The 11,467-nt window shown below is 40.0% G+C and overlaps 1 protein-coding gene across 10 annotated transcripts in view; it reads right to left on the minus strand.

Moving 5' to 3' along the window:
- The window catches only part of ebf3b (EBF transcription factor 3b), a 65,237-nt gene extending 57,336 nt beyond the window's left edge, over nucleotides 1-7,901 (minus strand). For 9 of the 10 annotated variants that reach the window (XM_053332494.1, XM_053332490.1, XM_053332493.1 and 6 more), the window contains exons 1-6: nucleotides 7,771-7,901; nucleotides 7,325-7,481; nucleotides 6,968-7,031; nucleotides 6,639-6,694; nucleotides 4,705-4,778; nucleotides 2,903-2,971 (exon numbers count right to left, since the gene is read on the minus strand). In XM_053332494.1, coding sequence (XP_053188469.1) covers nucleotides 2,903-2,971; nucleotides 4,705-4,778; nucleotides 6,639-6,694; nucleotides 6,968-7,031; nucleotides 7,325-7,481; nucleotides 7,771-7,901 — 551 coding nt within the window. The remainder of the gene's footprint in view (nucleotides 1-2,902; nucleotides 2,972-4,704; nucleotides 4,779-6,638; nucleotides 6,695-6,967; nucleotides 7,032-7,324; nucleotides 7,482-7,770) is intronic. The other variant, XM_053332492.1, reaches the window with a different exon arrangement.
- Between the last annotated feature and the right edge of the window lie 3,566 nt (nucleotides 7,902-11,467).

The following is an 11,467-nucleotide window of genomic DNA, read 5'->3' on the forward strand; positions in this document are numbered from 1 at the left end:
ATTTATAAGGGGGTGAGATAATTATACCAAACTGCAAAGTGCTGCGGTCATAGCAACAGTACCACAGTTTGTCACTACATAAAATTACTGTTTCTTTTATTTTATGTAAGCGCCGACTGTGTGTGAGATTTTTATCTTCTACATCTGATGTGGAAAGCAAAAAAAAAAAAAAGTGCGCTCTCACAATTGAAAGACAATAGACTTTTCATTCTGCGGAGAATAATATGCACTGACTTTCCTGAAAGATATTGAAATTTGAGTCACAACACATATAAACCCACCCAAATGCAACAAAAATAGGACCTTTCTTCATCCAAAAATTACTATGAATAATGTAAGGGCATCAAATGTAAGTGTTGAAATATTTAAAGACCAAGCAGTGCTGAAACTATGTGGCAGCTGTTGGGCCTATATCTAACCAACTTTTTTTTTTTTTTAAAGAGAATCCTTCCTCTTCAAAAATCGGAGTGAAAATCTGTATCAAAACTCTGAGAGAAAATAGGGTAAACAGATGTCTGGCTTGACCGCAGGAAAATAGGACACATTTGGAATGATAAGTTTCCCAAACTCCACTGGATATGCCAGATCCATGGGAACGCCAGTTAATGTCTTGCTAGATGCCAGCTAGCTGTGTGCGCTTTCCCCTCTTACCATCTGGGAAAATGTTACAGCGAATGAACGCCATCAATGATTCATTCCGAATCTGTTTCTTAAGGTTCGGCCATGCTACTGTTTCTCTAGGAAATGTGGCAGTGCTAGCCGGTTTTCATACTGTAATTGTAGACAGATGAGACATGCCTGATACAACAATCAAACCTCTCCTCTAGGTTTATGTCACTCAACTATGTTCTACTCAATTGGAAATAATCAGTTTCTGCCAGCAGCAACCGCAGCACAGGTGCCTGTAATGATGTGCATGAGAAAATGACAGATGTAACAGAAATGGCTGTAAAACATGGGTTAGGCTTTAACTAAAAGCTCAACCATATGCACCGCAGGACTTGTCAAGTAATTGCAGTAAATAATGTTATGTAGCGAGCCTACACTGTGCTCTGGTCATGTCCGTAACTCTTGCTAAACCCTGCAACCTTTCACAAGCACCCCTCTCTGCAAGCCTCCCTCAGTCACTGGGAACCTGTGTGGGTCTGTTAGGGTGAGCTGACGGGCTCATAGTTACGACATGGAGACAATGGGAGGGTCTAATGAGGAACATATGCTTTTGTGTTTCAACAGAGCCGCTCATTGTGCAAGGAAAGGGATACTCTACTCCTATTCAGACTCGTCACAATGAAAATCCGAGTCCTCCCTGAGCCAGTTGAGCTTACAATATCCATCCGCTTCTTTTTTCCCTGTTCTTTTTTCCCACCCCTCTTCTTGACTTTAATTCTCCATGCATTCATTTTGCTTATTGTACTTATGTTACATGTTTTGTCCCGCAGATTGAAGAACAATGGTGTGCGAAACTCTAAGCAGTACAAGGCAGCGAAGCGACACAAAGCAAACATGAAAGCTGCGGAAATTAGGCAAAGTAGATGTCTCAAGTTATATGTTAATGTTTGCACCATAGTCCCTATGCTAACAAATGCACCTGACGAATAAATTAAGCAATCCACTTGGTACCAGATACGAGGGGGAGGTGGGGGGTGGGGGGGGGTCTCAATCCTTACATTGTCCTAAACACATCAGTACTTTTCTTGTGTATGGTACACTGTAACTGTCAAAAAGAACATAAAACATTCATCCAAACATGAGCAACAGCATAAACAACATACAGGCAGCATGTGTGCGCATGAGGATGTGCATACAGTACATGTGTGTAGGTGTCTGTCCGTCTGCGTGTTTTTGTCCTCGTCTGTGTGTGTGCATCTGCGTTTATCTACGTGTGTGTCTGTGTGAGTTTGAGTTCAGACAGCAGTAGCTCTGGTAATCCATCCAGGCTCCCAGGGCAGCCAGCTCCTACTTCCTGATGCATGAGAAGCCGCTGGAGTGGAGTGGCAGCAACAACTGCTCAGCCCTATTTGATTACTAATAAGAGAGTTGTCCCCTCTGTCAGATACCAGGCATTCTCCACTAAGCAAACAGTGATTCCGGCTAGTCAAACATTAGCATTGCTGTCTCTCCCTACTACGTGGTGAGAGTTACATTGAGATTGACGCTCAAACTACACCCCCTACCTCACCCTTATATCCACCACACACATACACACGCACACACACACACGCACGCAGCTACCTAAACATATTCAGATTGACCAGGACATATACTTTCACAGTGTGAGAAAAATGTCAATGCCTGAAAGAAGACCATTTATTCTACCTCTTTAGAAAGTGAAGAAGGTAATATAAATGTGGCAGATGTAACTTCCCTCAAGGTGTAGAACAAAACAGCCGACATAAAATGTTTATCCCTTCTAAAACAGAACTTTAATGGCATCTAGCTCACAGCTAACTTGAGAGAAGGAAACAGTCAATGAAAAACAACTATTGACAGTGTAAGCATCACTGTCGTAAACAAAGAGGGGAAGCCAGCCAAATAAATATGAAGTTGCCTAAGCTAATTAGGTGTATTCCCAGCATGATCCTCTAGTGATTGAACCACCTGTGATTGAACAAACCCTATCCAGGTGGTGACCGCCCCTCAGTGCACAGGTACCTGGGAAAGACACCCCTCAGCCACTCACACAGATTCACCCACAGTTCCCACACTGTGAGCTATAAGATGCAAGTCAGCCCAACTGGGCTGTCTGGCACACCGGGAGGGAACTCATTTGTTCACTATCTCATCCATGCTCCTGCTCATCCACTCAGTCACTCATCCATTTAGTCACTCAGATACACACTCATTCACTTAGTCATTCCCCGTTCACAAAACACAGAAAAAGCTGCAAGCAGAGCAAGCCTACCTGTCAATGATCACTGGGTCTGATGGAGTCTCGTTCCTGTTTCCACAGCTTTTCTTGTCACAGCATCGGCTGTAGGAACATAGACGATATGTTTGAGAGCAGGCAATACTTCGCTGAATAAATAAAAATAAGTAAATAATGCACACGAAACCACATACATTTATTGAGTGGGTTGGAATGGTTCTGATATTGTAAAAAAAAAATGCCATGACATTTCCTTCACTCAATCTATCCATTCAATTGATGCTGATGGCTGATAAAAAATGGTGAAAACAACATGTTGTGTTGTTTGGCTTAGTGTTGGAGGGGAGGGGAGTGGGGATTGGGCCAGGAGGCAGGGGAGTCACTTTTCACAGCTTCAGCTTTTGTTTACCTCTAATTGCCAAGCTGCTATTTCTGAGGGAGATGCAAGGTGCCACCCTCAACCAATATTTCTGCGGGGCATTTATCAATTATGGCCTCAAAAGCACTAATCTATCTTCCACCACATGTTTCAGCCATCTTCTCCCTAAGCCTATATAGCTAGCTGCCTTTCAGTTCTTTGATTGGGACTTGAATCAAAACTGCAAAAATAAACAAATACATCATCCCAGCTCGCATTTGAAATGAAAACATATAAACATATGTGAATTAGATTGATTTATGCCATATGGTGCAGAAGGAAAAACAAAGATTTTGTGCAAAGCTACTGTCAGTCAACCACACACTATTTAAATATGTCTGATTTACATGACTTTACAGCAGCAATAATAATGATGTGTTTTATAGCTAAGCGCTGCAAGGTATATGCAAAAATATAATTCAAAAAGCAGTGTATTGCAGGACTAAAATAAGATATAATAAGACAAGATATTAAAGGATTATTCTGATTAAAACAGTTCTTATAATATATATCTTCTTATCTGATAATAGGCAGCAGTTAGAGCTGTTCTTTATTCAGCAGCAAAACACACTTCCTCATAACAAAAAAAATATTACCTCTAGAGCAGGAGCATATTCAGTGTGTCACAAATAAGTGATGGATGCATGTATAAATTGAGCGTGAGTGATGAGTTTATGCATGGAAAAAGACAAATCATTCTCAGCTCTCATGCTGCACTTGCTCTCAACCAGTAACTTGAACAATGCCCCGATGTAACAAAGGAGAGGTTAACCGACAGTATCCGAATTCAATGTTCACAAAGCTCATGCTGAGCTCAACAATAACAACAAAAGGCGTTTTTCCTTTTAGTATCAATGACACCGCTGAATAGCAGCGGAATATGAGAAGTGGAGATTTATGTGGTTAAATGACGCTAAAAGGCTCGCTGATCATTGTTGACAGGTGGGATCAACCGAGAACTGACTCAAAAGAGAGAGAGAAAAAAAACTGATGCATGGCATGCAGTGTGTATGCATAACTTAACAGAAAACACATTGTCTCTGGCAGGCTTATATAGGATTCTTACAACAGAAAAATAAATACATTAAATATATATTTTAAAAAACATATCCACTGTGTCAATGACTGTTTATTATACATTCACTCTCCCTTCACTAAAAAAGACTGTCAGTAAATATTCACTGTCATATGCATATCAAAGTTGAATCACATCATATCAAAGTTAGAAATGACAGCAGCTCTCTGTGGTTGCTGAACGACCACAGGACAGTCTGGATTGCTGCATCACATCATGAGTGTCAAAACTTATTGAGAGGAGGGAATTACTTTTTGCCTATATCTGCAAAATGGACAGAGCAAAAAAACAACAACAAACAAAAATACAACCACAACATAATAATAATAGTATAATAGTGCTTACCTGCACATTATTTCATGAGTGAGAAGAACTCTGCACATTTCTGGATTCTTGTCTTGGCCCTCATAAACTATGGCCTTTGAAAGGAAATGAGATGGAAATAAGTCATCCCTAAAGCACACATCATTCTCACAAATTCACAAATAATTACACTGATGTGTCTGCCACTTTTGCACTTAATAAAATAAACCAGGGCATGAATACACATGATGTTAGGACAACAGAATATATTAGAGGAGTGCAAAGGTTAGGTAAGAAACATGGTTAAAATAATCAAAGCAATCCCCCAGTATAAATTATATTAATTAATATCAATATCAAAGACATCTACACAAAAAAAAACAATTACAAAAATAACTATTGCTAATAATAATTGCAACAATATTTTTTGTGGCAGCTAATGAAAAAATATAATGAAAAAAATTACTGGTAATGATAATATAATAACAATAATGAATTGTATTTTATGTATTAATCTAGATAATATCCTGGGGCTCAGACAGACAGACACAGAAAGAGATTTTCATAAGGAGAGATCCAATAGAAGTGTCATCAATATGCTTATAATCTGGGGATATTTGGGGGAAAGTGTTAATGGGCAATCTGTTGTTTATTTTGAGCCGCTAACAATGATCTTTCTGTGGATAAAAAGCGGTGTCTGGCGGTACGGTTGGGTAATTTTTGAGCATTGGCTGAAACAGATGGCGTGGAGCTATCAGTTCTGCCGCTCTTCTCTCCCTCCTCGATCCCTCCCTCCTTCTTCCATTTCTAAGGATAGACACTTTACTCCCTCATACTGAACCGGCACCAAGTGCAAACGCAAGCAAAGCACAACATTATTGACTTTTTTTTTTAAAGAACAAAAACAACAACAATAACAATAAAATACAATTAAAAATCTGAATTATATGTATTTTCTGCCATCAATTAATCCAATCTTGTTTTTTTGTTTTTTTTCCTGGCACGCTTCAGGCCAATATGACAGTGTGACTTTGAAAAAGTGACATATCTGAACCAGGTCGCATCACTCTCTCGCTTTTTAAAAGCTGTCCTACTTGACCTGATGTTTTTTTTTTCTTTCTTCTTTTTCTGTTTTTTCTGGGAAGCCGGCGATTATCTATATTGGTTTGATTTATGTCGCTATTTGCAGCTGTAGAAACAGAAATCCATAAATTGCTTGTTCTGCGTCATTGACTCGGATCATTCGCACAGGAATGTTGTCTGTGACCAGTGGCCCAGGCTTCACGGCTCTATTCAGAAGGCTCCACCTAAATCCTCCGTTTAATAACAAAACATGAGGTGGAGAGCTGAAATAACGGTGCCTGGTTTTATTTCCCTAATTATAATTAAGTTTAGAAACCTGTGCGTTTGGATAAAAATGTATGTGAGGGTTTAATAATTTTGCGCGCAGGGGCTTCATAGGTCAAAAGTCACTCAAAATATATGTGAGGAAGATGAATGAACCGCACCTCCGCAAAAATATTAATATTTATGTTTATTAATATAATACTTAATGCAAATTTTTAAAAATGTGTTTCACCTCTGACTCTTTGCAGGAGAGTCAAATCAGATCATATGGAGCAGACGTCGTGTTTAAATTTTAATGCTGGACAAACTGAGCCTGCAAAAAAGCTCAACTCTGGCTGAGTAAAATTGACTTTAGAGTCTTGCAATATGATATGGCCAAACGTAAACAGTCAAGATGGAAGCTGTCTCTTCTTGTTACACCGGTAATATGATTTTATTTTGTGCCACAACTGCATTTTGTGAACAGATTTTTTTTTTCTTTTTTGGTGCATATCTCAGGGGTGACAATTTGCACGGCGTGTTAAGGTTTTTTCTTTTCTTTTTTTATTTCCTTTTCTTTTCTTTTTTTTTTGTTATGAGATATGAGCTGAGTTAGACTGTGCGTAAAAACAAGTGTAACAGCAGCTTACCTGCTTCGTCATGGAATCGATTAACCGTATGTAAAGATCCTGTTCTGTTCTGACACCTGGGGAGAGAGAAAGAGGAGCACTTGTGAAATTTAAGGAACTGTTGGCTTTAAATTTAAAAAAAAAAAGAAATCCAGCAAAATAAAATATATAGAAAAAAAAGTTAAGTGCATGCCATAAAAATATAAAGAGTTTAGACTCTGATTGCATTTATAAAATTACAATATGGACTATTTATTATTATTGCCATCATTAGTTTTATGCATGCAGACCAACTTGTGTTTGATATATTTGCACATGTTTGCAGAAGAAAAATAAATAGTTGAACTCACCATTGCTGTACAATAACTGTAGTTTGTAATGTATCCCATTGTTAGTTTTTTCACTGGTTGGTTCCTGCAGGAGACAACAGTTTGTGAAAAATCAGTATTAACAAAACACACGCCTATCATTGCCACATGTCTCTGTGTTGGAAATATATATATATGTGTATTTATATAGTTTCTGTACAAAAGAAGAGAAACAGCTTTAGTTCTTAAAAACGACTGTCTGTCATCAACGAATTGAGTTTTTCCAAAAATCAATATTACACGTGGCTTCCCCTTAGTAACCCATTGCCATTTCACAGAACATAATTTCGATGCTGATTATGTACAGGGGTGCGTGTATTTCTAAAATACGCTGCTTACTTTTTCTTTCTCCACAAAGTCCACAAAAGCTGTCCTTTCGATCTCCACGGGCTGACCCTGTCTGTCATACAGCGCCAGGACGAAATGGAAAAAATTGGATTTTCTGAGGTTGGAAGGGGGCTGCTTTTCATAATGTGCCCGTGCCAAGCCGACACCGCTGCGGGGAGAAAACAAGAGACCATCTCGGTTAAGCACCGGACACCGGGGATACTAGATGATGGAGAAGCTGATGGAAAACATTGGAGATGCAGAAGCACGCCTGAGAACGGGGGAGATTTCTTGATTTGTCACAATAATGGGTAATCTGATGTAATGAAAGAAGGGAAAGCCGAAGGGGGGGCATTTATTGGGAGACCGTAATTGATACAGAGTATTCAGGGGATTGAGGGGTCGATATGATGAGGAGGGAATGCGTGAGAAAAATCAGATGCTTTTGGCATGCGTACCTTTGGGCGGCTGTGTTTGCATCCACCACCCCAGCTGTGTGCATCCAGGAGCGGACCGAGTTCAGTCCACCCAGCGGTTCCTCCTTCATCGTCGTCCCACCCCGCGGTATAGTTTCCTGAATCCCAAACATTTAGGACAATTTGCGTGAAAAAGAGCCTCCTGCGAAATTAGGGAAATAAACGTCCAAGCGTGTTATCCTTCAGGGTTGTTGGTTTTTTTTCACGGGATAAGTAGCGACAGCCGATTCAGGCTTGCGAGGGAAAACCCGGTCCACAGGTCTTGCCTCCCTCTTCAGTCCGTCCGATGTGAACAATTCTCAAAGTGCTGTACTTAGTTAGAGCGGTATCCACAGACTGGAAAAGTGAATTGTTCAATAGACAAGATTTTTTTGTGTTGCTATTGTTCCTCTTTGTTTTTTCTTTTTTTTCTCTCTTTTTTTTGTGTGCTATTCACAGAAAAATCGATGGCAGTTGTTTGTGTTTGTGGGTGATGCTGCTCTCAAAGTGCCCACATCCCTGAAGCACCGCATCCAAAACCTTCAGGACTTCTTGTTGAATAAAAAACCCACTCCTGTAAAAAGGTGCTGCTGCTTCTCCACAAGACAAACACCGGCAAAGGCTGATCACCAGTGGAGGTGTTCCTAGTACACAGGAGAGGTGGATAAGGGGCCCTTTCGCGTCGTGCAGGATGGATGGGAACATGCAAAACTAAGCCCTCTTTCCCCGAGGACTGAAATCTTTCCCGGGAGCCAAAACTCTAAACCCACGGGAGAGGCGCTGTCAGAATATGACGCTGAAGGGGCGTGGTTATGACCATATATGGAGCTCTGACGGTTCCTGTCGAGCAGTGGCGCTCCACTGTACGGCTGCAGCCCTGTAGTGCATCAGCCTGAGAACACTCACTCGCTCCACTTTTCCTCTTGCTTAGGCCCCTATATGTGGTGAGTTTGATTTTTTTAATGATATGGAAAATTCATCCGGGTGTAACCATCACACATAATGAGGAGAAAAAAAAATAATAATAATAATACATACTTATAATAATAACTCAGAGTTCAGCTTTATCTCGGAGCTTATTAATTTTAGCCGGCCTAATGATGCAATTTCCGTGAAAGGTTTAATTATATAAGTTTAGGATGAATAGTATTTGATATTGTTATTCGTTTAAATTTCATTATGATTATTACAAATTGACTTGATGAGATGGTTAGTTCAGTAATGCAGCGATCGAAAGCATCTCTATATGAATACAGGCCATAAATCATATTTCATTAATGGCAGATCATGTGTCTTCATATAACTGGCATATATTTTGATTGTGATTTTTTTTTTAACTCTACGGCTGCGGGTTATTTTTATTGTAATTAAAATGTAATTAATATAACAGATTTCAGAGAATCAGACATGATTATGAATGTATTCATTTAAATGAAGTTTTATTGATTTTTTTTCTGCTTGGCTGTGTGTCGTAAAGCAGATAATTTATTTTATTTATCACGGTAAACATAAAGTATGAGCAAAGTTTAAAAATCAGACAGAGTTGTTCAGCATCCATATTATTTATGTCATAAAAAATCACAACGCTGTGCCATTTGCGGAAGATAAAGTCAGATCTTGTGACCTCTTTCAATGGGCTAAAATAATCAGAGCCACACTGTCTCATGACATTAAAACAAACTTCAGGAAATCCATGGTCCTGTGTCTTCTTTATTTCACGCACATCCCGTAAAAATCAGTTATAATCAGAAACATCTTAATCATTTTTTAAAGAGACAACTGCCTACATGTCCGACTCTGTCCGAGAGGGGCAAGCATGCAATTCGGTTCATTAGTGGTGAAAAGGAGGAGAGGATGGAGGGAGAGAGAGGGGAGGGTGCGAGGAAGAGAGATGTGTGCTATATCCTGAGCAATCTATCTAGCTGGTGCTGAGGGTTAATAGCTGCTGCCAAAGATAAGTGAATTATAAGCTGTTGCTTTCACCTCTACACAATCTATTGCCAAATTGCCCAGTCACAAAATGAGGGTGTGGATTTTTTACCTTTTATATTATTTAAGAGGAATCAAAGTTTCAATTTGTGGAAAAAAATATCAAGGAGAACTCAAAGGAGACCTCTTTGTTAAAATTTTATCTTTTTTTCTCTTACATGAAACAAACCGAGACGCATTGTGTATAAATGTTTTGTCTGTTCTACTGAGATTGCAAATATCTTTTTTGCACAGAACTCACTGTGCTTTTTTGCACAGTTTCAAGTCGCTTATTAGAACTTAACCCCTGATTACACGCACCAAGGCGATTTAAATCTGATTATCAAATTAGGAGACTTTGAGACAAATCCTCTTAGATCTGATACTGTTGACTGGAGAGGGAAAATGGATCTCCACACCCGTCACGTAGGTAACGATGCTGTCCTGAAAGGGAGTTTTAAACCGTATTTGACAACAAATGCAGCTGCCCCGCTATTTCAGAAGATATTAGAGGAAAATGAATGCAAATCTGTGTGCAGGAGCCATCTGGACGTGGAGAGAGGGAGTCAGCTGCTCCACACACTGAGGCGCGGAGCCTGAATCCGTCTCAGCTCATTCTGTGGGATCATCTGCGTGGTGGGCTTACACCGTGGAAAATGCGCTCTCCATCATTAGGTGAAAATGTTAGTAATGATCAAAAATAAAATAAATATCATATACAGCACACATCAAAATAAAGGAAATGTAGTGACTGCATGTGTGCAAACTTTGCCCAAGCGCAGAATCACCCCACCCTACCCCACCCCCACCCCCAAAAAGAAAAAAGCCTGTTTCTCAACAGCACACAGGAGGTAAGTGATGGGTGACAAGTAGAGAAACAAGTGCAGCATCTTGGCCGCATTGAGCCAGGCTGAATGCTCGTCTAAATGACCAGTTGATGACACGGGAGCCTGATATCTCATTCTTCCATTCAGTGGTCTCAATGAATGAACCCCCAAAGATTTGGATCCTGACCATTGATATAAAACCTAACTCCTCGGGACGCGTGGCTCCCAATAAAAATGTACATGGTGACTTCGAAGACCTCCCGTCTCGACGGGATGAGCCTCCTCCGTATTGAGGGTGACGTCTTCTTTTTTGTGTGTGAATTTACGGGGCGAGGCCCTCATGATCTCCTTAAATTTGCATGTAAATGGCGACATCAGCCTATACGCGTGCCAGGGGCCAGCGGGCCTCCCAGATGTCAAGGCAAAGTCAATCAGCCGGCCGCTGCCCAGCTGTCCATCGATGCACTTTATTGGGACAACACTTTTCACTGTGCTCACCTGCATTGTTTCCTAATGGATTGATAGGCAAAAGGAGGAAAAAAATAAATCTTATTAGCACCCACCAGGCAAGTTCGCTCATGGCTTTAACACAGGGGTCGTTTTAAAGTGGTCTTTTTTCGATTAATTATTAATCACGCCTACAGTTACGCACCAGTCCAAATTCTATATGAGCCACAAATAAGCAATCGGCCCACATGATGTTTGTTTACAGCAACGCATCTCACATTGTTTATTCATTTTTTTCTATTGTTTAGACCCATACTATTTAGTTTAACATGGTGGGACTTTAAAATATGTTGGAATATGCATGATTTATTCATGTTCTTGGGACATGTGCAAGCTTTTACGCAAAACAAATGTAGTTGGAGATGTAGGCCTGTAGCCTTTATTTCAACATTTCTGTC

Source organism: Scomber japonicus, chromosome 14 (assembly GCF_027409825.1).
Source record: "Scomber japonicus isolate fScoJap1 chromosome 14, fScoJap1.pri, whole genome shotgun sequence".
NCBI classification, from domain to species: Eukaryota; Metazoa; Chordata; class Actinopteri; order Scombriformes; family Scombridae; genus Scomber; species Scomber japonicus.